The 27,962-nt window shown below is 41.1% G+C and overlaps 1 protein-coding gene and 1 long non-coding RNA gene across 2 annotated transcripts; one reads left to right on the top strand and one right to left on the bottom strand.

The window, feature by feature from the left end:
- Nucleotides 1–7,586: 7,586 nt before the first annotated feature.
- LOC129860572 (nuclear receptor subfamily 1 group D member 1-like) lies at nt 7,587–27,854 on the bottom strand. Its single transcript, XM_055931093.1, has 8 exons — nt 27,179–27,854; nt 16,818–17,135; nt 16,450–16,538; nt 16,106–16,250; nt 13,347–13,942; nt 13,054–13,239; nt 12,644–12,854; nt 7,587–12,399 (listed from the first exon to the last, which is right to left on the bottom strand). The coding sequence occupies exons 1-8, from the start codon at nt 27,192–27,194 to the stop codon at nt 12,200–12,202; spliced, it is 1,761 nt and encodes a 586-aa protein (XP_055787068.1). The 5' UTR covers nt 27,195–27,854; the 3' UTR covers nt 7,587–12,199.
- LOC129860573 (uncharacterized) lies at nt 12,330–20,540 on the top strand. The gene is made up of 2 exons (XR_008760388.1): nt 12,330–12,420; nt 12,650–20,540. It is a non-coding gene; the product is annotated as an uncharacterized LOC129860573 (long non-coding RNA).
- Nucleotides 27,855–27,962: the final 108 nt, after the last annotated feature.

Below are 27,962 nucleotides of genomic sequence, written 5' to 3' on the forward strand. Positions count from 1 at the left end.
CTACAGTTTACACACAACTTTTCCCACCGATACTACACATTCCTTTGTCTCATGTCCTCCTGCACATTTCTCACATCTAGGAATCTCCTTCCTACACACTGCTGCCACATGACCATAAACTTGACAACTAAAACACCATAATGGATTTGGGACAAAAGCTCTTACAGGATAACTGACACATCCTAACTTCACTTTATCTGGTAAAGACTGCATCAAAGTTCAGTAGTACAGACAGTATCTTCTCTGTTTCACCACACTCTCCACCGGGTCTGCGTTGCACCAAATGGCGGGAGTCACAGACACTGGGAATCTTCAACTCCAGTTATCACTTCTTTCAATGGCGCCCTGCTCCGCAGTGGAAAGCAAGTCACAGTTCTTGTCTCCAGTCGTGTGATGTGGAGCACACGTGCCCTCTGGACGGAAGAAACGCAAAAAATCAGTCACTTTCACCGACCCATTGGCTGAAACAGCATTTCAGCCGTGTCTATATCAGACAATATACCACGGGTTTGATGCAAAAATATGTTTATTCTACTTATATTGGTAACCAGTTTAGAATAGCAATAAGGCACCTCCGCTTCGGTTTCCGCTTAGCATCGTGCCTGAGAACAGCCCTTAGCCGTGGTATATTGGCCATTGTACTACTGTGAATACGTTTGTCATTACTAGTTTGAAATTCTTTAAGGCATAGTTTTATTTACAGTGTCTTCTGAAAGTATTCAGACCCCTTGAGTTTTTCCACATTTTGTTACGTTACAGCCTTATTCTACAATTGATTAAATTCACATTATCCTCATCAATCTACACCCAATATGAATAATGGCAAAGCAAAAACAGGTTTTTAGACATTTTAGCAAATATATAAAACAGAAATACCTTATTTACACAAGTATTCAGACCTTTTGCAATGAGACTTGAAATTGATCTCAGGTGCATCCTGTTTCCATTGATCATCCTTGAGATGTTGCTACAACTTTCTAATTTTATTTTTTCTATATATTTTTTAAAGGTGTGGATCAGCTTAATATTGCGGAAAGAATGTTGCTTCCAATGTAATTGTCTGCATCATTTCCAATCCCCCATATTTTTGGGGTAAATATATCCATACACGCATGCATATATATACACATATATACATACACATACCTATATAGACATACATACTTTTTTAAAGAATATACCTTTATTATTATTCCCCGCAAACCCTACCACCGATCCCCCAATTGGAGTAAACTAATAAACACTTCTGCTTTTACCTTGACAATCTGACCCCCTATTTCTGAAACTGTCCGCCGCCATTGTCGCACCCCCCATTACCAGCCTGTTCAACCTCTCCTTCGTATCATCTGAGATCCCCAAGGATTGGAAAGCTGCCGCGGTCATCCCCCTCTTCAAAGGGGGAGACACCCTGGACCCAAACTGTTACAGACCTATATCCATCCTGCCCTGCCTATCTAAGGTCTTCGAAAGCCAAGTCAACAAACAGATCACTGACCATCTCGAATCCCACCGTACCTTCTCCGCTGTGCAATCCGGTTTCCGAGCCGGTCACGGGTGCACCTCAGCCACGCTCAAGGTACTAAACGATATCATAACCGCCATCGATAAAAGACAGTACTGTGCAGCCGTCTTCATCGACTTGGCCAAGGCTTTCGACTCTGTCAATCACCATATTCTTATCGGCAGACTCAGTAGCCTCGGTTTTTCTAATGACTGCCTTGCCTGGTTCACCAACTACTTTGCAGACAGAGTTCAGTGTGTCAAATCGGAGGGCATGTTGTCCGGTCCTCTGGCAGTCTCTATGGGGGTACCACAGGGTTCAATTCTCGGGCCGACTCTTTTCTCTGTATACATCAATGATGTTGCTCTTTCTGCCGGCGATTCCCTGGTCCACCTCTACGCAGACGACACCATTCTGTATACTTCTGGCCCTTCCTTGGACACTGTGCTATCTAACCTCCAAACGAGCTTCAATGCCATACAACACTCCTTCCGTGGCCTCCAACTGCTCTTAAACGCTAGTAAAACCAAATGCATGCTTTTCAACCGGTCGCTGCCTGCACCCGCACGCCCGACTAGCATCACCACCCTGGACGGTTCCGACCTAGAATATGTGGACATCTATAAGTACCTAGGTGTCTGGCTAGACTGCAAACTCTCCTTCCAGACTCATATCAAACATCTCCAATCCAAAATCAAATCTAGAGTCGGCTTTCTATTTCGCAACAAAGCCTCCTTCACTCACGCCGCCAAACTTACCCTAGTAAAACTGACTATCCTACCGATCCTCGACTTCGGCGATGTCATCTACAAAATAGCTTCCAATACTCTACTCAGCAAACTGGATGCAGTTTATCACAGTGCCATCCGTTTTGTTACTAAAGCATCTTATACGACCCACCACTGCGACCTGTATGCCCTAGTCGGCTGGCCCTCGTTACATGTTCGTCGTCAGACCCACTGGCTCCAGGTCATCTACAAGGCTATGCTAGGTAAAGTGCCGCCTTATCTCAGTTCACTGGTCACGATGGCTACACCCACCCGTAGCACGCGCTCCAGCAGGTGTATCTCACTGATCATCCCTAAAGCCAAAACCTCATTTGGACGCCTTTTCTTCCAGTTCTCTGCTGCCTGGACTGGAACGATTTGTAAAAATCTCTGAAGTTGGAGACTTTTATCTCCCTCAACAACTTTAAAAATCTGCTATCCGAGCAGCTAACCGATCGCTGCAGCTGTACATAGTCCATCTGTATATAGCCCACCCAATTTACCTACCTCACCCCCCATACTGCTTTTATTTATTTACTTTTCTGCTCTTTTGCACACCAGTATCTCTACTTGCACATGATCATCTGAAGATTTATCACTCCAGTGTTAATCTGCTAAATTGTAATTATTCGATTTATTGCCTACCTCCTCATGCCTTTTGCACACATTGTATATAGATTCTCTTTTTTTCTACCATGTTATTGACTTGTTTATTGTTTACTCCATGTGTAACTCTGTGTTGTTGTCTGTTCACACTGCTATGCTTTATCTTGGCCAGGTCGCAGTTGCAAATGAGAACTTGTTCTCAACTAGCCTACCTGGTTAAATAAAGGTGAAAAAAAAATACATCTTATACACATCTTACAGACACAGTCTACTTTACAATAGTTCTCTCTTGTTTGTTCTTAGTCCTTCCTCTATTTCTGATGTCCATCCAGTTTGGTTTCTATTTGTTACTATGCTATTTCACAAAAGTTCCGAACCTATATACATTTTACAGATCCCGTATGCTTTACATTGTTTATCTTGTTATTAGTCCCACCCTTCAGCTCCATTCAACCCCTCCCATCTATATCTCAACTTCATCCATATCGGATTTCGATTTGCCATATACATTTCAACTGTGCTGTGATGCTTCACAAAAGTACTGAACCTTTCTATTCTCATAGCTTCTACAGATTATAAATGAAAGATAAAAAATGTTGCTAAAATAATTATTATATTATTGATTGATTGACTATGGCTTTTCAAATCACCCAGTATTGCTATCTGTAGCGTTAGTTCTAGGCAAATGTTGCAATTCTTCAGTCATTCCTGGACCTGTGACCAAAAACGAGCTACATATGGACAACACCAAAATAAATGATCTAATGACTCTGCCTCCTCACAGCAGAATCTGCAGAGCTGGGAAGATTGTTTCCCCCATATTTATAACATTCTATTGGTTGCACGAATTTTGTATAGTAATTGAAATTGAAATATTTGAAGTTTTGAATCCGGCGTTGTTTTGCGTATCAATTCATAAACCATGTGCCATGGAATGGGTACATCGAAAATCTCTTCCCAACTATTTTGCAATTTATATGGCACAGCTGTCAGTTTTTTGGTCCTTAAATTAAATTGGTATATGTTTTTATTTATCACACTTTTTCTTTAACCATTTATGTTCTTTAATACAGGGCCGACATACAAGTTCCTTACTTTTCTTCCCTTCTACTTGCCTCTTCCATTTTTGTGGTAATGCTGCAATTAATTGGTTGTAATTTTGGGTAGAGCAGACATTTCCATATGTCTGTGTTAGCTGCATGTGTGACATAACTCCACCAGTCCTAGTTATGATATCATTCACTAAAATTATACCTTTTTTAAACATTTCTTCGATAAATATTTTTTTTAATCAATTTGTATATTTGAATTTAACCACAATATTTGTTGTACTATTTGTTCCGTCCTTTCAGGTGGATTAAACTGAAATTGCAACCAACTTTCTAAGGCTTGTTTAAAAAATAAAGATATTTTGGAGATTATTTCCTTTTCAAACAACCGAGAGTGAGCAGGTGTAATCTGAATAAAGGGGAAAAGGCCCTTCTTTGAATATAGGATGAGACATTCGTACCAATTGACTAGAGAACCAGTTTGGATTTAAGTATAACTTTTGTATGACTGATGCCTTTAGTGAGAGGTTTAATGCTTTAATATTTAATCATTTCTGCAACCCGAATTCATATTCGTTATATAAATAGGCCCTTTTAATTTTATCTGGCTTGCCGTTCCAAATAAAATGTAATATTTTTTGTTCATATAATTTTAAAAGAAGGTCACTAGGTGTAGGCAAAACCATAAGCAAATAGGTAAACTGTGATATGACTAAAGAGTTAATCAGGGTGATTTTTCCACAAATAGACAGGTATTTTCCTTTCCATGGTAGCAAGATCTTATCTATTTTTGCTAACTTTCTATAAAAATTTATTGGAGTGAGATAATTTCTTTCTTTTGGGATTTGTATACCGAGTATGTCCACATCTCCGTCAGACCATTTAATTGGTAAACTACATGGTAATTTAAAATGTGCATTTTTTAGTGATCCAATACGTAATATGGTACATTTATCATAATTTGGTTTTAATCCAGAGAGGATAGCAAAAGTATCTAGATCCTCTATGAGGCCGTGGAGAGACTCTAATTGTGGTTTTAAAAGGAAACATGAATCATCAGCGTACAATGACACCTTAGTTTTTAAGCCACGGATTTCTAATCCCTTAATATTATTGTTTGATCTAATCTTAACAGCGTAAATTTCGATGGCAATAATAAATAGATATGCCGATAGTGGACAACCTTGTTTTACTCCTCTAGATAGTTTAAAACTTTCTGAGATGTAGCCATTATTTACTATTTTACACCTAGGGTTACTATACATAACTTTAACCCATTTTATAAGAGATTCCCCAAAATTGAAATATTCTAGGCATTTATATATAAACTCCAGTTGTACTTTATCAAAAGCCTTTTCAAAATCAGCTATGAAAACCCGGCCTGGTGTCCCCGATATTTCATAGTGTTCTATTGTTTCCAGTACTTGTCTTATATTATCTCCAATGTATCGTCCATGTAAAAAACCTATCTGATTAGGATGAATAATATCTGACAATATTTTTTTAATTCTATGCGCCAAGCATTTTGCTAGGATTTTTGCATCACTACACTGAAGTGTAAGAGGTCTCCAATTTTTTTAAATGGACTGGATCTTTATATATACCACTTGGGTCCTGTTCCAGTAATAATGATATCAGACCTTTTTGTTGTGTGTCTGATAATCTACCATTTATATAGGAGTGGTTAAAACAAGCTAATAATGGTCCTTTGAGTATATAAAAAAAAGTGTTGTATACTTCCACTGGTATGCCATCCAGCCCTGGAGTTTCCCCATCCTTAAAGGCCCCAATTGCATCAAGCAGTTCCTCCTCTGTAATTTGGCCTTCACATGAGTCTTTCTGTACAGATGTTAATTTTACATTATTATTAGGGAAAAAATCCATACAATAAGTTTCAGTTAGTGGAGATGGAGGAGCCTGAAACGAAAACCTATTCTTAAAGAACTTTACTTCCTCTTTCAAAATATAATTTGGTGAATCATGTGTGACTCCATCATTTGTAACGAGTTTTAATACATTTTTGGTAGCATTTCTACATTGAAGATTGAAAAAGAATTTGGTGCATTTTCCCCCATATTCCATCCAGTTCGCTTTATTTTTATAATATATTACACTGGATCTTTCTTGAATAAGTTCCTCCATTTCTTTTTTTCCCCCTCTAACTTATTCTGTGCCTCTATGGTACCATTTTTTATTGCTATCTAACTGTACTGTTAGTCCTTCAATTTCCTTTGTTAATATGGACTCTTTTGATCTAAATTGCTTTTGTTTTATAGAGGAGTACTGAATTGCATGGCCTCTAAAGGCACATTTAAAAGTGTCCCATACAATAAGGGGATCTGCTGTACCTATGTTATGTCTGAAAAAGTCAGTTATAAATTCTTCTGTCCTAGTTCTAAACAATTTATCATCTAGTAGGCTTTGATTAAATTTCCAATATCCTCACCCACGTGGAAATTCTGTAAGAGTAAAATATATGTCAATTATGTGATGATCCGACCGCATTCTGTCCCCTATCAACACTTTTTAAACTTTTGGTGCCAGAGAGAATGGTATAAGAAAGTAGTCAAGACGACTAGCTTGATTAAGCCTCCGCCATGTATATCTCACTAGGTCAGGATATTTAAGTCTCCATATATCCACTAATTCCAATATATCCATGACATTCATATAATTAAGATTGTACGATTTTTACTGGGGTATTTTCATAAATCTAATGCCATAGTCAAAAATATTATTCATGCAACTTCCAGTTTTGCCTATGAAATATGAGGAACTGGGTCATTGCAACGCATCATGTTGAAGCATGATTTTTGAGGAAATCTGAAGAAATGTGGAATAAGTGTAAATTGTGTGATAAGGATATATAGAGATGCTGGCCACTCTATTATAGACAGAATACCAGCTGACTGCTTCTTCCCTAAATAGTTCTAGCAAGAAAAGGAATCCAATTTAAAGTTTTTAATCTATTTTATTTCACTCCCCCAAGGATACATAGGATAGGTTTGTCAAAGGATGATGCGTGTTGGCAATGTGAAGGGGCAAAAGGAACCCTCCTACATACACTGTGGAAATGCCCAGTTGTGCACCCCCTATGGGACAAAGCCTCACAGTGCATAGGAGATGGTCTTTGATTCCATGGCTGGATTCCACCAAGACTGTTGAGTGACAAGGCTTAAATAAGAGGGATTAACCAGACAGAGGTTAAAATATTATGTTTAAGTATTGTGTCTGTGTTAAGGCTGGTCCTGAAACATTGGAAAAGCTCTAATGAGCCAATGTTCATGGAGTGGATGAGTATGTTGATCAAAACAATATCATATGAACTCATCTTAGCAAAGAAGCTGGAGAAAAATAATACAGACTCCAAAAATATATGGGAATGATCTTGTGTTTCCTTACTAAGGGCACAAAAAATAATACTATGGCATGAAATAGCATAGAATTTATCAGGAAAGATCTCCCTATGTGGTTTTGTGTTGTTTTGTTTAATATGTTGGTTGCTGTTTTGTGTTAAAGATTTTACATTTAAAACTGTCTACACAATAAAACAGTAAATATGTATCTCATGGATTGTTTGTCAAACCTCCTGTAATGGTTACATGTTGATTTTTATTCTGTTCATAGGACAGAATGAACATCAAAGAAACGCAAGAGGCAGAATTCAATAGGTACATCATTTCATCTTTATATCTTATTATATGGAAGAAATAGCAATTTACAAAATGTAGAAGATGTGCTCAATCAACCATAATCTCAACTAGCAGTGAGTGGATCAGATCTGTAGCAATCAAATGAGATCCTCCACCTTGAAAGTATCTTTTTTCAGTTTGTATGACAAACCTTGGATGGGGATAGGGGAGAAGGTGCACTTTGTGGGTTGTGGAGTGAGGAGTGCTGGTGAATGCAGTGATTCCGTTGGTTTGGTACCTCATCTGACCTGACACCATGGTGAGTGTTACTGGCACAGTCCCTTTCACCAATACAATACAGTGCCCTCTCCAACATAATTTTCTCCTGTGCATAATCCACTTCTTCATTGCCAACCCCCACCCTTTACAGATACTCCATTATGTTCCTATAATCTCTGATCCATAGACTTATCTTATACACTCTGATCTTGCCCAGCAGATCTGACATATATTGTTATTAATACAGAGACATTTGAATAACACAATATTATTTACAACAACAAAATAATCAAAACAAACCCAACATGCTTGGAGACAAAGTTCTGGTTCTGTCTCCATTACACCTGATGTGATTCCTGATGTAGACAATATACCCACACACAGTGTTGTGAAGAAAGCGCAACAGTGCCTCTTCAACCTCAGGAGGTTGAAGAAATTTGGCTTGGCACCTAAAACCCTCACAAACTTTTATCTATCTCAAGGCCATCAGACTGTTAAAAAACCATCACTAGGCGGCTTCCACCCGGGTTACGTAACCCTGCACCTTGGAGGCTGCTGTCCCATATACATAGACTTGAAATCACTGGCCACTTTAATAATGTTTACACTACTGTTCAAAAGTTTGGGATCACTTAGAAATGTCCTTGTTTTCCATGAAAACATACATGAAATTAGTTGCAAAATGAATAGGAAATATAGTCAAGACGTTGACAAGGTTAGAAATAATGATTTTTAATTTAAATAATTGTTTCCTTCAAACTTGACTTTCGTCAAATAATCCTCCATTTGCAGCAATTACAGCCTTGCAGACCTTTCGCATTCTAGTTGTCAATTTGTTGAGGTAATCTGAAGAGATTTCACCCCATGCGTCCTGAAGCCCCTCCCACAAGTTGGATTGGCTTGATGGGCACTTCTTACGTACCATACGGTCAAGCTGCTCCCTCAACAGTTCAATAGGGTTGAGATCCGGTGACTGTGCTGGCCACTCCATTATAGACAGAATACCAGCTGACTGCTTCTTCCCTAAATAGTTCTTGCAAAGTTTAGAGCTGTGCTTTGGGTCATTATCCTGTTGTAGGAGGAAATTGGCTCCAATTTAAGTGCCGTCCACAGGATATGGCATGGCGTTGCAAAATGGAGTGATAGCCTTCCTTCTTCAAGATCCATTTTACCCTGTACATATCTCCCACTTTACCATCACCAAAGCACCAGACCATCACATTGCCTCCACCATGCTTGACAGATGGCGTCAAGCACTTCTCCAGCATCTTTTCTGCATCTCACGAATGTTCTTCTTTGTGACACCTCAAACTTAGATTCGTCTGTCCATAACACTTTTTTCCAATCTTCTTCTGTCCAGTGTCTGTGTTCTTAATCTTTCATTTTTATTGGCCAGTCTGAGTTATGGCTTTTTCTTTGCAACTCTGCCTACAAGGCCAGCATCCCGGAGTCGCCTCTTCACTGTTGACTTTGAGACTGGTGTTTTGCAGGTACTATTTAATGAAGCTGCCAGTTGAGGACTTGTGAGGCGTCTGTTTCTCAAACTAGACACTCTAATGTACTTGTTCTCTTGCTCAGTTGTGCACAGGGGCCTCACACTCCTCTTTCTATTCTGGTTAGAGCCAGTTTGCGCTGTTCTGTGAAGGGAGTAGTACACAGCGTTGTACGTGATCTTCAGTTTCTTGGAAATTTCTCGCATGGAATAACCTTCATTTCTCCGAACAAGAATAGACTGACGACTTTCATAAGAAAGTTCTTTGTTTCTGGCCATTTTGAGCCTGTAATCGAACCCACAAATGCTGATTCTCCAGATACTCAACTAGTCTAAAGAAGGCCAGTTTTTTATTGCTTCTTTAAATCAGCACAACAGTTTTCAGCGGTGCTAACATTAATGCAAAAGTGTTTTCTAATGATCAATTAGCCTTTTAAAATTATAAACTTGGATTAGCTAACACAACGTGCCATTGGAACACAGGAGTGATGGTTGCTGATAATGGGCCACTGCACGTCTATGTACAGTTGAAGTCGGAAGTTTACATACTTCTTAGCCAAATACATTTCAACTCAGTTTTTCACAATTCCTGACATTTAATCCTAGTAGAAATTCCCTGTCTTAGGTCAGTTAGCATCACCATTTTATTTTAAGAATGTGAAATGTCAGAATAATAGTAGAGGGAATGATTTAATTCAGCTTTTATTTCTTTCATCACATTCCCAGTGGGTCAGAAGTTTACATACACTCAATTAGTATTTGGTAGCATTGCCTTTAAATTGTTTAACTTAGGTCAAACGTTTCGGGTAGCCGTCCACAAGCTTCCCAAAATAAGTTGGGGGAATTTTGTCCCATTCCTCCTGACAGAGCTGGTGTAATTGAGTCAGATTTGTACAGTTGTACTGCTTGCTCGCACACGCTTTTTCAGTTCTGCCCACAAATGTTCTATAGGATTGAGGTCAGGGTTTTGTGATGGCCACTCCAATACCTAGACTTTGTTGTCCTTAAGCCATTTTGCCACAACTTTGGAAGTATGCTTGGGGTTATTGTCCATTTGGAAGACCCATTTGCGACCAAGCTTTAACTTCCTGACTGATGTCTTGAGATGTTGCTTCAATATATCCACATAATTTTCCTCCTCATGATGCCATCCATTTTGTGAAGTGCACCAGTCCCTCCTGCAGCAAAGCATCCCCACAACATGATGCTACCACCCCCGTGCTTCATGGTTGGAATGGTGTTCTTCGGCTTGCAAGCATCTCCCTTTTTCCTCCAAACATAACGAGGGTCATTATGGCCAAACAGTTATATTTTTGTTTCTTCAGACCAGAGGATATTTTTTGTCTGAGGTCTTGGCTGATTTCTTTAGATTTTACCATGATGTCAAGCAAAGAGGCACGGAGTTTGAAGGTAGGCCTTGAAATACATCCAGAGGTACACCTCCAATTGACTCAAATTACGTCAATTAGCCTATCAGAAGCTTCTAAAGCCATGACATAATTTTCTAGGATTTTCCAAGCTGTTTAAAGGCACAGTCAACTTAGTGTATGTAAACTTCTGACCCACTGGAATTGTGAAATAATCTGTCTGTAAACAATTGTTGGAAGAATTACTTGTCATGCACAAAGTAGATGTCCTAACCGACTTGCCAAAACTATAGTTTGTTAACAAGAAATTTGTGGAGTGGTTGAAAAACAAGTTTTAATGTCTCCAACCTAAGTGTATGTAAACTTCCGACCTCAATTGTAGATATTCCAATTTTTTTTATCTGCTCTTTCCAGCTACAATAGTCATTTACAACATTAACAATGTCTACACTGTATTTCTGATCAATTTGATGTTATTTTAATAAACAAAAAATTAGAAATTTCTAAGGGACCCCAAACTTTTGACCGGTAGTGTACATATTTTTGTTTTACTCATCTCATATGTATATACTGTATTCTATTCTACTGTATTTAGTCTATGCCACTCCAACATTGCTCATCCTAATATTTATATATTCCTTAATTCCATTCTTTTACTTGTAGGTTGTGTGTATTGTGTGTATTGTTGTGAATTGTTAGATATTACTGCACTGTTGGAGCTAGAAACACAAGCATTTCTCTACACCCGCAATAACATCTGCTAAATATGTGTATGTGACAAATACAATTTGATTTGCCAATCTACAGAATATCGCATTTCTATATGCAATTAGTCTGTTTAATATATTTGAGACTTACTTGTATATTTAAACCCCAGATGTGTTTATAAGTGAAATGGGAGTCATATGATCTTAAGTGTAAATGGTATGTATTATTATTATATACAGGGTCCCTTTCTCTTATACAAACACTAACACCCACACATTCAGTCACCAATAATTGTCCCTAAACTTGTCATTGTCCACAAACATCTTCCTCTCTGATTCTCTCTCAACTGTGGTTTGGCAATGGTCAGGAGATTAGGAATAAGTTAAACAAGTAAGTGAACTGGCTTTTGGTTTCCTAAAGACTGGAAAACAACGGGTAAACTACCATACACATCTGATCTGTCCAAAAGGGTAACGGTAAGCCTAAAACACTGATGTACGTTCTAACAGGCCATCTTTCCCCAAGTGTAGATCTTGAGGTTGTTTGTTTGTGTGTGTGTGTGTGTGTGTGTGCATAACTGTGCATGAAAACAGGATGGAGATCAATATATTCATTATTGTCCTTTTTCAAACATGCTTCTTGAACATTTTTGTTGTTGTTGATGGATTGCCCTAGTGTCCCTAAATCTCCTGAGAAGTCTTGCCCTGAGAGTGGTCGGTGAGTTCTGAATTGCTGTGTGTGTGTGTGTGTGTGTGTGTGTGTGTGTGTGTGTGTGTGTGTGTGTGTGTTCAGGGCTGTTCATGAGTCAATCCGGAAGGCCAGCAGCTTGTCGGAGTGCAGGTTGTTGAGGGTGCGCAGATCGGGCAAGTGCAGGAGCAGCTTGGGGAAGATGGACGCGCTCTCTTCGGGACGACGGCAGTGGATGAGGGAATGCAGAGCACGGATTAACCCCTCCTGGAGCTGTTCTACTGCCCCCATATCAACGATGCCAGAAAGGTCTAAGGAGACAAGAAGAGAGGGTGAGCGCTTGTTTGAGAGACACAATAGCTATCTATCTATGGATGTCTGCACAACTTTATCGTCGGTTTATCGTTATGCTCATAATAAGCTCTTCATACTTACTCGGTCACATTTTCTTATCATACCATTTAAGATGTACATCTCTTCTATGACTTCCTAATGCCATGTTGCTCATATTGACACTGCTTTAGTGATGAATTCAATGGCTATTTCCCCCCTCACCTGCAGAGACCAGCACCACGGCCATGAACAGAGCCATCTCATCAGGCTCCAGCCTCAGAGTTCCCAGCTTCTCACTGAAGTCAAAGATGGCGTCGAGCAGCGCCCCCATCCCCAGCGCCCGCAGGGTGGACAGAGGGTACGTCTGGCCATTCAGGAAGGTCACCGTCCGCTCCTCAGGGTTAAACATTGTACAGAACCTCACCATCAACACCTGACCGAGACAGAAGACCCAGTGGAAGGTTAGTCAATATGGATCGGGATTACATTTATTGGGAGAGAGAATTAAGGTGTTTTGTCCTTTTATATTTGTAAACACAGCTGAAATAATCTGATTTAGGGCCAGTTTCCTGGGTACAGATGAACCCCAGTCCTGGACAAAAATAGACTACTTAAAAAACAAGCGTTATTACCTGGAAGGTGCCTGATTTGAGCAGCATGACCTGGTCGTGCTGGCTGAGCTCCTGGAAGCCAGGGATACCCTTAGCGAACTCCACCACTTCCCTCACTGCCGGGGTGAAACACTGGGAGAAAGACTCCCATATCTGCTGTCCAGAACGACTGGCCGCAGATACAGGACACGCATTGAGAGGACAGGCCTGAGGGATAGAGAGAGAAAGTTCGATTCAAATCCATACTATACTGTTTTTATAAACGTCACATATGTAAAGCTTCATAACTTTTTAACGACTCTTGGTTTACTCACCAGCACTTTGGTTCCAGCAGCTAATTTCCACGGACAGGATGTCTGAGTTTGGGGCTCTTGGGTCTCTTCCTTCATGGAAAAACTGTTGTGATTGGCCGAGCTGCCTCGTTGAGGTGTGCCCACATTAGACTGTCCGTGGTCATGATTGGACAAAGTAGCGGGGCAACTATAGCCTCTTTTGTCCACAGAGGGGAACGTATGGTGGTTGTCATTAGTGTCTGGGCAGTGAGGGGCAAGGCCTGCAGGACAGGACTGGTACCCCTGGGTGGAGTCAGACCCGAGGTGGGAGGAGCCATTGGTGTAGCTGGTCTCCTGAGATGTGTTGCTCTTGAACAGAGATGTTGTTGGTAAGTTGGTGATGTTGAGTTCCCTCTTGGCTGCCCTGTCTTGGCTGCTGGAAGAGATGTCCTGATAGGCCCGTGAGATGGCTCTGATGGCCTCTTTGGAAGGAACCTCTGCTGGGCTGGGAGGGGATTCGGAGATGGGGGAGGACTCTATGTCCATGGTGTTAGACTCGTTCAGGCTGTTCATGTAGCTTTGCATCTCATCCAGAAGCCTCTGCTTCTCCCTCTTAGGGATACGGCCAAAACGCACAGCTGATGAAGACACAAACAGAGGGGACAGGTCAACTTCTGGCCATAGTTCTCTTATAGATATTAAGTCTTAAGGTCCGGTCTACACAGAAACAAACATATACTGTTCATACATTCGCCTTCGTAACAAAAATGCATTAATTGCATCTTGTGTATTTCATGCATGAACGTGTAAGCAGTCTTTTCTGGGTCCCATCCCTCCTACTCTCCATCCCCCTCTCCAACAATATCCATCAGCTGAAAATGTTATTTATAGACCCCCTATCCATCTCTCTCTCTCCTCTCCTTCCCTCCCTCTCTACTTTGTAAGTAGGGCAGTGGCTCATCGTGAACGTGATGTCACTGCTACTGCGACGGAGGGAGAGAAATAGAGGTGGGCTAGCACGCAAGGGGGAGGAAAGAGGATGTAGAGAAGGAAGGAGGGAGGGAGGGAGTGAGGGAGGAGAGGTTGCAGAGAAGGAGGGTGTTAGTGAGAGTGAAGAGTAGTGTTGAAAATAGGAGCTTGCAGAGAGAAAGTAGTGAGTGAAACACCAAAGTGGAGTGTGACAGAGAGACTGAAGAGAAACTTCAAATGGCAGTCTTGTTGCTGAGAGTTCTTCAACCAAGCCAGCACAATGCATGAGGCAAGATGTAAATGATCTATAATTCATAGAAACAAACTAACTTAAAGTGTTTGAGATCAAAACAAGATACTGGACTAAGCTATGACATCGGGGAGAAATATTTGTGTTCTGCTTCAGTTAAATGTATGACTGTGAACATCTGTGTTAACACATCTCTGGCATCATAACATGATCTCTTGGGTCTCTCTCTCTGCAGTGTGCAATGCACTGTCCCTAAAGAGCATAGGATCTAGATCATGCTAAAAAGGGCTGTAACAGTGACATTCTGTTACAGCAGAGCTATGGAATTCTGCGATATTCATTCCCATCAATCCACTTTGTTATGTGTGCATGGATAGTCTGTCTAAACTTTAGCTAGTCATTACAGTTGTGAGAATGGGCTTTAATGCACTGCGTTTAGGATGAAAGTGTTGGCTGTGTCTTTAAGAAGATGAACTGGTTTCAGGGAGGGCAAGTGACTTCAATATGTCCCTTGTCTATATGGTAATCCCAAGATACACCAATCACAGGCTCCTGAGAAATCAGGAAGTCTTCTGCCATGTGGACTGCAGGCAGTTGACTGAGGTTTTTCTGTTTTCACAACAGCTGAAGTCGAAGGAAAGAGGTTTCTAGGTTGTGGTTCTTGACACTTTCGAGATCGTGTTTTTAACAGGGTCAATATGAGTGTTTTTCCTTGCATCAAAACATCTTCACTAGCCTCGTTTCTCGTACCCCACCTTTTGAGCGCCCAAACTGTCGACTGCATGCAGAAATCACACTTGGTTCTCTTGTAGATTAGGCAATAGATTAAGCACGAGAGAGAACACAGGAGGGTTGAAGCCACACTGAGAAGACACTGAAGGCAGGCAAACTATCCCAACTAGGTCACCATGTACCAGCGTGCTATAGGTAAAATGCTTGCTTTGCTTTTTTAGGTCAACTGAAACCATCCCACACTATTTTCGTAATCCGTTATGATGGGGCAATTTATCAATACTTAGCTATCAAGGCTAAAAGTAAAGTAGGTGAGATTAGCTTTGCATACGGCTGATTAATTGTGTGACAAGGACGGGCTGTTTTGTTCTGCATCTCGAGCATAATTGTTTGCCATCTCCCTCATTAATTGTACAAAATGTTATAAGGGTAAACAGTATACAAAGTAATCAAGTTGCCCCTGTTCCAATTCCCCAAAATAATTCCTGTGTTTGCTGCAGTTTTCTGTATGACAGATAGCTTCAGGGACTTCAAGGCTCCCGTTCTCATAAATCACTGTCGGAGAGGAGAGAAGAGTGGGATAGAGGGAGAGCTCAGGGAACATGGAGGGGAGGAACATGGAGAGGGGAGGAATCTGAACAAGAGGAAGAAAGACTGACTTTGAAACTTATGAATGTGCAAGAGCCTGTGTGGATATAGGTTTTTTTCCAATGTGTGCCCTTCAATAGTAGGTCAGTGCAATGTCTCAGGTGAAAGATAAGGCTGGTGCGGTGCTGAGAAACTCGCATTGTATGGCCTCAAATGATTGTCTGAGCCTGCACTCTCAGTAAGATTTCACTAGAACTCTTACCATCTCTGGACATGCCCACGGAGAGGCATTTCTTGAAGCGACAGTGTTGGCAGCGGTTGCGGTTCATTCTCATAATGAGGCAGTTCTCGTTCTTCACACACATCTTGTAGTTGATGTTTTGCTGAATGCTGCGACGGAAGAAGCCCTAGATAGGAAATTCAAGCAGATGTACAGTTAGTTAGCATCCTGGTTGGTTTTAAATGCTGAACGGGAATGTGACCCACCACCTTATTGTACACAGTAAGAGTGCATCTGAAATGGTCAAAAGAAGTGTGCTATATAGGGAATAGAGAGCCATTTCAGGGGCACTTACTGTATGTGTTTAGTCATCGTGGTCTTCTTACCTTGCAACCCTCACAGGCGTGCACTCCGTAGTGGAACCCAGATGCAATGTCTCCACACACTGTACACAGGAGCACCATACCACCAGTCTCTGTAGATATATATATAAATAAAAGAGAGAGAGAGAGAGACAGAGAGACAGAGAGACAGAGAGACAGAGAGACAGAGAGACAGAGAGACAGAGAGAAATGTGATCATAAGTGAAGGTGACTACCGACCGACGTTACAATCAACAAAAGACGTCGTGTAGTGTACATTACAGAAAAAGATTGTGGGAGGAGATGAGTATTGGATAGGGGTGAATGTTTTGGTTTAGGCTAGAAAGAGTAAGGAGGGATGACAAAAGAAGTCCGGAAGGAATGCTACTCACTGGTGAAAGGTCCTGTGAATCCACTAGGCCTTTTCCCAGCGATGGGGTGTTGGTATGTGTGCTGGTGGGTGGACGTTGATGTAGCCACATTGTAGACTTCTGGGAAGTGGAACACCAGCTTGGAGGATGGAGGTGTGCATCCTCCCCCTCTCTGGCCCTTCAGGGACCCCAGGGGCCTGAGTTCTGTGAAGGTGATCTCCTCTGGGGAGGAGGGCTGGGAGAGGGTGGAGGAGGGGGACTGGGTCTGGTACCCACTGGACGGGCTGCCAGGGCTAGGGCTGCCGCTGCCTGAGGAGCGCGCATACAGAATAACACCTCCTGTTGGAAAAACAGAGACAGAGAGGTCGTGGGGTTAGTCAGATAGCTGAAAAGAAGTTTACTCCAAAAAGGTCACCAAGTTCAGGATGTGGTGCAGAATGCAATGTTTAAAGGCATGCAAAAGCATACAGTGGTTCTTCCTTTAAAAGTTGTGGTTATGCCGCTACCGTTTGTGGTAATGGTGGCAAAAGACAGCTCTCTGTAGGACTAATAGGTACAATTTCATAAATGCCATCAGATGATTTGTTTGTCATGGGGATATTTTTGTGTCTTTAAAAAAAATGATGCGAGAAATAGCGGTGGAAATTATTTTATGCGCAAATATAGATATAATAAGCATCATATGGAAGTAAACTCGGAGTCACGCGATGACATGGTGTGTGGTCCTTCCACTATGACTCGTTGGGAAAGCATGCAGTTATTAGGCTACCAGAGGTTGAGGCTAAAGATGAAATAAGTTGTGATGTACTTCACAGGGTGGTGAAAGTGCAAGCAGATGAGCTTGATGCTGTCACGCCCTGACCATAGTTTGCTTTGTATGTTTAGTTTGGTTAGGGTGTGATCTGAGTGGGCATTCTATGTTGTATGTCTAGTTTGTCTTTCTGTGTTTGGCCTGATATGGTTCTCAATCAGAGGCAGGTGTTAGTCGTTGTCTCTGATTGGGAACCATATTTAGGTAGCATGTTTTGTCATTGTGGGTTGTGGGTGATTTTCTATGTTGATGTTGCATGTCTGCACTCGTTTTCATTAGTGTCATGTTCGTTTGTTATTTTGTATAGTTTGTGTAGTTGGTTTAAGTGTTCTTTGTTTATTAAAAGGAAGATGTATTCACATCACTTTGGTCTCCTCACTTAGACGATCGTGACAGATGCGCCTTTCCAATAAATAACAAGGGTCTTATTCTGGTGACTTGATCATCAATGCTTGGCTACCGTTTTATTTTTATATGTCAATGTTGCTCTTTTGTCCATAATAATCTCATCATGTAGGCCAAGGTTCCCCAAATGGCAAGTTCTGAGCAAATTTTGTTTTGCTTATATTATTTATTTTTGAATTCTGTAAAAAAAGACTGTAAAAACACCAGGAAATCCGCTCCATGTGATTTTTGTTTTGGAAATCTTTTCCCATGTTTTCCCATGCATAATAGAGAAACGTAGAAACTATTCACAACCCTTTTTCCCCCAAAAAATTGTGTTACAGCCTGATTTTAAAATTGATTAAATTTTGATTTTTTTTGTCACTGGCCTACAGACAATACCCCATAATGTCAACGTGGGAAAATGTTTTTTGAGAAAAAAAGTAATTAATAATGAATTCAAAGCTGAAATGTCTTGAGTCAATAAGTATTCTACCCCTTTGTTATGACAAGCCTAAATAAGTTCAGGAGTAAAAATGTGCTTAACAAGTCACATAACAAGTTGCATGGACTCACTGAGTGCAATAATAGGGTTTAACATGTTTTTTGAATGACTGCCTCATCTCTGTACTCCTCAGTCGAGCAGTGAATTTCAATCACAGATTCAAACACAAAGACCAGGGTGGTTTTCCAATGCCTCACAAAGAAGGGCAGCTATTGGTAGATGGTTAAAAATATATTTTTTAAAGCAGACATTGAATTTTCCTTTGAGCATGGTGAAGTTATTAATTACACTTTGGATGGTGTATCAATACACCCACTCACTACAAAGATGGTGTCATAACTCGGTTGCCGGAGAGGACGGAAACTGCACAGGGATTTCACCATGAGGCCAATGATGACTTTAAAACAGTTAGAGTTTAATGGCTGCAATTGGAGAAAACTGAGGATGGACCAAAAACAGCGTAGTTACTCCACAATACTGACCTAAATGACAGAGTGAAAAGAAGGAAGCCTATACAGAATGCAAATATTCCAAAACATGAATCATGTTTGCATCAAGGCACTAAAATGACAAAGCCGTTTGTAAGTTTCTATTTCTAAGAGGCCGAATTACAGTTTAGACTTAAATCTGCTTGAAAATTTATGGCAAGACCTGAAAATGGTCAACAACCAATTTGACAGAGCTTTAAGAATTTTGAAAAGAATAAATGGGCAAATACTGCACAATCCAGGTGTAGAAAGCTCTTAGAGATTTACCCAGAAAGACTAATCTCTGCTAAATGTGCTTTTACAAAGCATTGCCTCAGGGGTGTAAATACTTATATATTTTTGCTAAAATTTCTAAAAACACATGGTTCTACTTTAACATTATGGGGTATTGTGTGTAGATGAATAAGAAAAAAGTCAATTTCATAATTTTTTTATTCAGGCTGTAACAACAAAATGTGGAATAAGTCAAGGGGTGTGAATACTTTCTGAAGGCACTGTATGTATGTGATCGTATACAAATGTAAGCAAGGGATGAAATTATTGTTTTAGTCAAACATTAAATCTATTTTGGCTTCTTTCTGTCAATTTGCAATCTAAAATGTATTTTGTATTATGTTCCGGCCCCACGACTATCCGCTCAAGAAATAAATTGGCTGAATCTAGTTGATGTATACGTGTGCTATATAACAATATTTAAAAAATGTGAGAAAACCATCAGTAAAATTGCGATTAAAAACCCATTTAACTTGCATTTGTTTTAGTCGGTACATGGGAATATAAATTAGATGGAAACACATTTCTGGTAGGAAAGTGTGCATATTGTTTATGTGGATTTTAGAATAGTCACATGAATATCTGTCGCCAATTGAATGGAAACCTAGCTAGACATTTTTTTGCGCCATGCAAAAAACTTCAGTATTTATATAGGCAGTCAATATAAATGACAGTAAATAAATCAACGTTGCTCTTTTTTTCTGTTTTTCATTTTTTTTAAATCCTCTCTGTTCGTCTGCCTTCGCATCCTCTCTAAAAATATTTTGCATCTCTGAGACACGGCCGCGCGGGCTATGCGGTGCTTCCGCTCCCTCCTTGCCCAGCGCCCGCAAGCAGCACGACACCTGACCGCCGACTCACATGGACTTCTGACATGGTTACTGCCTGGACCAAATCTGCAGTATCGTGTAGACATTTACAACAATCACAAACCGGTTCTGTGATTAAAATAAATATACTGGGGGAGTCCCAGAGATGCTGTGGCAGAGAACTGTACTCGTGCCGTCACCGACAATAAGCTATGAAGAAAGTGAGTCCAGGTTTCCCATAGAGAGAGAACCACTCGAACGGGCTACCTAACTTTTTTTTTTTAATATTTCTTGGTGAGTTTGTGAGACAGGGCAGTGATACAAAGATAGCAGCCACCTACACAAGGTGTCATGGTAATAGTTAGCCTATTGTATGTATACATCGAATATAAACTACACTGAACAAAAATATAAATTAACATGTAAAGTTCTGGTCCCATGTTTCATGAGCTGAAATAAAAGATTCCAGAAATGTTCCATTTCTCCCAAATTTGTTTACATCCCTGTTAGTGAGCATTTCTCATTTGCCAAGATAATCCATCCAACTGACAGTTGTGGCATATCAAGAAGCTGATTAAACAGCATGATCATTACACATGTGCACCTTGTGCTGGGGACAATAAAAGGCAACTCCAAAATGTGCAGTTTTGTCACACACACAATGCCACAGATGTCTCAAGTTGAGGGAGCGTGCAATTGGCATGGTTGACTGCCGGAATGTCCAACAGAGCTGTTGCTAGAGAATTTAATGTTAATTTCTCTACCATAAGCCGCCTCGTGTCATTTTAGAGAATTTGGCAGTACATTTAACCGGCCTCACAACCTTAGACCACATGTAACCATGCCAGCTCAGGACCTCCACATCCGGGCTACTTCAAAAAACAGATAAAGCAACACCTCTTCCCTATATGACCTACATAGTTTGTGTGTATGCATTGATATGTAGACTACATGTGCCTTTAAAAAAATGTTTTGTAGTTCTGTCCTTGAGCTGTTCTTGTCTATTAATGTTCTGTATTATGTCATGTTTCATGTTGAGTGGACCCCAGGAAGAGTAGCTGCTGCTTTTGCAACAGCTAATGGGGATTCTAATTGGGCCACTCAAGGACATTCAGAGACGTGTCCCGAAACCACTCCTGAGCTGTCTTGGCTGTGTGCTTAGGGTCGTTGTCTTGTTGGAAGGTGAACCTTCGCCCCAGTCTGAGGTTCTGAGCTCTCTGAAGTAGGTTTTCAACAAGGATCTCTCTGTACTTTGCTCCTTTAATCTTTGCCTTGATCCTGACTAGTCTCCCTTTCCTTGCCACTGAAAAAACATCCCCACAGCATGATGCTGCCACCACCATGCTTAACTGTTGTAGAGATGTTGCCAGGTTTCACCCAGACGTGACGCTTGGGATTCAGGCCAGAGTTCAATCTTGGTTTCATTAGTCCAGAGAATCTTGTTTCTCATGATGTGAGAGTCTTTAGGTGCCTTTTGGCAAACTCCAAGCAGCCTGTCATGTGCCTTTTACTGAGGAGTGGCTTACGTCTGGCCACTCTACCATAAAGGCCTGATTGGTGGAGTCCTGCAGAAATGGTTGTCCTTCTGGAAGGTTCTCCCATCTCCACAGAGGAACTCTAGAGCTCTGTCAGAGTAAACATCGGGTTCTTGGTCACCTCCCTGACCAAGGCCCTTCTTCCCCGATTGCTCAGTTTGGCCAGGCAGCCAGCTCTAGGAAGAGTCTTGGTGGTTCTGAACTTCTTCCATTTAAGAATGATTGAGGCCACTGTGTTCTTGGGGACCTTCAATGCTGCAGACATTTTTGGGTACCCTTCCCCAGATCTGTGCCTCGACATAATCCTGTCTCGGAGCTCTACGGACAATTCCTTCGACCTCATGGCTTGGTTTTTGTTCTGACATGCACTGTCAGCTGTGGGACCTTATATAGACAGGTGTGTGCCTTTCCAAATCATGTCCAATCACTTGAATCTACCACAGGTGGACCCCAATCAAGTTGTAGAAACATCTCAAGGATGATCAATGGAAACAGGATGCACCTGAGAGCTCAATTTCAAGTATCATAGCAAAAGGTCTGAATACTAATGTAAACAAGGTATTTCAGATTTTTATTTGTAATAAATTTGCTAAAATTGATAAACCTGTTTTCGCTTTGTTATTATGGGGTATTTTTGTATAGATTGCTGAGAGAAAAAAATATTTAATCAATTTTAGAATAAGGCTAACGTAACAAAATGTGGAAAAAGTCAAGATGTATGAATACTTGTCGAAGGCACTGTATATTCCCAAATACTACGCACCTGTCATGGTGTCTTACATTTGTATGAGAAACATGAGTAAATATGCCCTGGGCTTGTATTTCTTTCCTCTTATTGACTTCTCAGTTTTTCCCTGTGGTGCTGCACCAAGTATTTGTTTATCTCAAGTGTTTTTATAATCCCTCAGCCAGCACGTGCTACAGGATTTATTATTGACACACTGCAGAGCCAGAGATCTAGAGCAAGTCTTAGCAGACATATGACAGGGAGGGACCTGCTGTCCTGTCCTGGCCAGCCACTACCTGAGACTGGAAACAGACAGCCTGCAGACCCAGCCGGGGCTTGCCAAACCTCCACACCCACCCAAACACATTGCATATCCACTTGAACACTCACATGTGAGCTACTTCTGTGTTTACGTTTGTGAGCGGCCTTTAGGACTGCACTACCATGCCATAAATGGTAGCCTAGTCAATAAATAATCAGCTTTTACAGGCCTCTCCAAGGCTAAGCTTAACTATACTGCCATATACCGTTTGGTGCTCCCATAATATACCATATACTTGGCCAAGAGCTCTATGTAAAGTATAGGGCCTGGCCTTTTTGTCAATTAACTCCAATTCAGAGGACATCATGGTATGACAGTAGAGAAAATATAGGGGGCCATAGGAATTTGGATTGTGAATTGTCTTTGATGTTCACCCAGTAGGATAGTAGTACATAGCTTTTAGCAAACTCCAGAGGATGCCACATGTAACTCAGAGAAGACAAAAGAGCCATACACTCACTGGCAAGCCAGTTAGAATTGAGGTCAGTGCAGACAGACACTAGTGTTAATTGTGGAATCGGCAGCAGGTTGGAGAGTGAGGCGAGCAGCTTCCCATCGTGAGGTCAGTAACCCTTACAGCCACTAATCTGCCTGAGTTGGTGAGTAGAGCCATGCAGGCAGAGAAACGTGAGCATTGAGCACTTTACAGGCACAACCATCCTTCCGCCCATCTTCCTCCCCCCTATTCTATCCTTCCCCTTGTTTGCGCTCTGCTGTGCTGTGGGTCAGGAAGCTACACACACACACAACGCTGTACACCTGGTAAGGCTGCTAGTATTTTGTGCAATGACCGGTCATGGAGGGTGGCACACATTCGGCTCCATACGATGTTTACTCCACATAATGTTAGATTTATAACAGTCAGTGAATTATTGTTGATATAATATTAAAGCCAGGATCCAAATGTACAGTTGCAAATGCATCCTATGTAATATGAGAATGCAACATGACGATGAGCTAAGTAAATACTGTACATTACAGTAAACCTCATTGACCTATGAGGAGTGTGTTTCTATGTCTATAACATTAACCTAGCTGGGAGTAGAGAAGTATGTCACTGTCTCAGTTAAAGGTGAATTGTATTTGGATGTGCACTCTGTGGCTGAAACAGATGCTGCAGCAGGAGGAAGCATTCCACAGCTTGTCCAATTTCACCTGCCCCCAGTGGGCCAAAGGGCCTCAATGGGGGTGAAAATAATGAGTTATATTATGTTATGGATTGCCTGCATGTCTATTTATATTGTATGTATGAGTTTGGGACAGATGTTTATGCAAGGGACATACGCTATAGGAATCAGGACTAATTGATTTGCTTAGAATGCAATAAAGCGCGCATGAGGTGGGAAACGTGACTACAGATAAAGTTAATGCATGAAATCGCTGATCCACTGACCAACCTACCCCCTTTCCATCACCTCAGGCGGCATCACAACAGAAGTGTCCGAGAGAGAGAAGACAGAGCTGAGAGATATTGAACTGTAGGGGAGGAGGTCCTGGGAAATCACGCGCCGCACGCGGCTCTGCAAGTGCATCAACGTGAGGATGAATTGAGAATGCGAGGAGTGCATTCAGTGGGAAGACTCACGCTGCATGAAGCTTCCGTCAGAAGTCAGAATTTCTAAGCACCGCACGCGGCATATAGTCTCTGTCATAATTAAAGAGGAAAAATAAATAGAGCAGGATGTAGCGTTGGCTGAGGATGTTCTGAGTTCGCTCCAGAATCATTCGCCGCTCACTCCAAGGAGTCCCATGCACCGCATAGCACAACCTGGTCTCAGAGCACTTCGTGTTATTCTGTATGTAAATCAGGAACACTCCATTTAGTATGATATGTTATGTTTGGTATGGTTACATAAGACATAGTGGATGGGTGGGTGCGGTATGGTTACATAAGACAGGGTGGATGGGTGGGTGTATAACACAAACATATAGCAAACCAAGTTCGAATCTCATCACAGACAACTTTAGCATTTTAGCTAATTAGCTACTTTACAACTACTTAGCATATTAGCTGTCCCTTCACCTAACCCTTTTAGCTAACCTAAATCCTAAACTTAACCCTAACCCCTAGCCTAGCCAAATGTAGGCACATACAAAAGGCAAATAGTTACCGAATACGTTATTGAATGAATTTTTTTTACCAATAAATGATGAACATAGTAAAGTATGCAGAGCTCTGACACGCCCCATTGCCCTCTACAGATAATAACTGACATGGAACCCATGGAACAAGTTCTGACTTCAGATGAGAGCGTCATGCAGCGTGAGTCTTCCCACTGAATGCACTCCTCGCATTCTCAATTCATCCTCACGTCGATGCACTTGCAGAGTGCATCATCATTTTTGTTCACCTATTCCACTTCCAGCTGTTAAGTGGTTCCAGTCCATGTGATGGAAACGACTGTGGAAACGGGTGCCTTGACCCAAGCCGTTTCCACGGTCGTTTCCATCCATGTACTGGAACGTGACTGCAGAGTTAGTCAATTAATTACCACTCAACAGCCGGATGTGGAATAGGTGAACAAATATTATGGTGCCTTATGAACCAATATCACTGCTCCCGCCTCCAATAGTAATCACAACACTTCTCCTACCTATTTATTATCTCAATGCCAACCGGTTGGTATAGAGCAGGGGTTTCCAAACTTTTTCACTCAGGCCCCCCTTCCATCATTGGGGAATATCCCATGGCCCCCTGCGCACACACGTCTATTTCTGTGTGCACAAGCACTGTTCTTGACGCAAATTGTTCACACCCCTCTTGTTGGTGGAGATCATTTTGCCGGTTTAAAGCTTAGTTCCTGAAATTCTATACATTTTGTCATGTGGTGTGAAGAACATTTAGCAGTTTTAAAGCTTATTTTCGTGCAATTCTATAAATTGTGACATGTCTAATGTGTATTTGTGTGATTAAAAAAGTACAACAATCTATGGGCTAAAAAGAGTTGCAAAGAAAAGGACATATCTCAGGCTGGCCAGTAAAAAGAAAAGATTAAGATGGGCCACAGACACTGGACAGAGATATGGCTTTTTCTTTGCAACTCTGCCTAGAAGGCCAGCATCCCGGAGTCGCCTCTTCACTGTTGACGTTGAGACTGGTGTTTTGCGGATACTATTTAATGAAGTTGCCAGTTGAGGATTGTGAGGCGTCTGTTTCTCAAACTAGACACTCTAATGTACTTGTCCTCTTGCTCAGTTGTGCCCCGGGGCCTCCCACTCCTCTTTCCATTCTGGTTAGGGCCAGTTTGCACGGTTCTGTGAAGGGAGTAGTACACAGCGTTGTACAAGACCTTCAGTTTCTTGGCAATCTCTTGCATGGAATAGCCTTCATTTCTCAGAACAAGAATAGACGGACGACTTTCAGAATAAAGTTCTTTGTTTCTGGCCATTTTGAGCCTGTAAACAACCCCACAAATGCTGATTCTCCAGATACTCAACTAGTCTAAAGAAGGCCAGTTGTATTGCTTTTTTAAATCAGAACAACAGTTTTCAGCTGTGCTAACATAATTGCAAAAGGGTTTTCTAATGATCAATTAGTCTTTTAAAATTATAAACTTGGATTAGCTAACACAATGTGCCATTAGAACACAGGAGGGATGGTTGCTGATAATGGGCCTCTGTATGCCTATGTAGATATTCCATAAAACATTTTTTTTTTTTAATCAGCCGTTTCCAGCTACAACAGTAATTTACAACATGAACAATGTCTACAATGTATTTCTGATCAATTTGATGTTATTTGAATGGACACATTTATTTTGCTTTTTTTTCAAAAACAAGGACATTTCTAAGTGAAGCCAAACTTTTGAACGGAGGTGTATATAAAAAAAGGGGGGCGCCCCACAGTTTGGGAACCACTGGTATAGAGAATAATTTCATTTAGATACGCACGAAAACAAAATAATCTGCCCACTGTTTGCAAAAGGCACCGAATGCGTTGGAACCAATGACAGCTCGCTCCACGTGAGTTTGTTTTTATGAGGAAAAACAGGAAGTGGATCAAAGCTGCGTGAACTTCAATCACTGTCACGTATCATCATCGTCAAACTTCGTAACATTTTCGGAGTACACCTTTGCAGGCTTAAAAGAAAACACCCACTTCTTGGGATATTACAACTTTCATAACTTATATCAAATCAGGGTTCATGCATGGGAGGATAATGCACAAAAAGCATGACGGGCTACAACGATGAATTGTTCTAATCTCACAATTTGATAACACATAGAACTGGACATACAGTGCTAGCCTTATAACATTGTTTTCAATCGTATTAACTCGAATGCCTTTCTAACATATGCTGATGAAGAGACACTTTTAATGCAAAACCTCATCATGGGAACGTATTTGCGCACAATTACGCACGACTGCAAAGATAAACCATACCAATGCAACACAATAACAAAAATGTTAAAAATAATTTAAAAAACCTTCAGCATTCTCAACTAAACAGGTATAACTCCAACGCCAAATGCAATATTGAGCTACAAAAAAGATTGCAACAAATATAATCACAATCATAGTACTTACCACCTGGAGTGTCCATGTTTCTTGATGTGTCTTTTGTTTGCTGTGGTGAATGATGCTGACTTTTCGATATATAGCTGCAGGATCAATACTCAAGTGGAGACAGGTAGGAGTCGAGAACTAGTTATGCGTGGATAACTGACCCATAGAACGAGCGCGCGGTTGAAGACAATCGTATTGATCTGCCAAACGACTGAAACTTCCGTCGTATACTGTAAGCACAGTTATGTCCAGCTGTTTGCTTTGCAGAACAGTTATGTCTAATTGTCTCAGGTGTGCAGGAGAGATTTTCTCGGAAGCTACCTGAATCTGTTCTGCGCTCTGAATAACTCTAGGCTACTAGACTAGTGAGTTGCTTGGTTCAGCGGATTTGAGTGTCTCAAGCCGAGAACAAACAAGTGATTTTCTGAAATCCCAAGAATACACAGCTCCATCAGCATCTCTGAGAATGAACTGAATTTAGCCAGGCTAGACACACCCAATAATACACAAACCCACCACTTCCACATCAATAACGTTTTCAGGTAACTGAAATAAATGTGTCTCGCTCCTGGTGTCCTCTCTCAACTTCGGTTGTGTCTGTTTGGTTAAAGGGGTGCATCTCATCTCACTATATGTCCCCTGTTAATTCACTCTACTGTCTCTCCCTCCTTCCTTTTACTATTGGGTGTGTTCTCATTGGCCGGTACCTAGAGCTGAGGGGAGTTTTAATGTGCTTATTCAACCTGACCTGCTATGTGTTTACTAAAGCCACGATGCATGTGCACTCTGCATGTGCCGGGACGAG

Source organism: Salvelinus fontinalis, chromosome 8 (genome assembly GCF_029448725.1).
Source record: "Salvelinus fontinalis isolate EN_2023a chromosome 8, ASM2944872v1, whole genome shotgun sequence".
In the NCBI taxonomy this organism is placed as follows: domain Eukaryota; kingdom Metazoa; phylum Chordata; class Actinopteri; order Salmoniformes; family Salmonidae; genus Salvelinus; species Salvelinus fontinalis.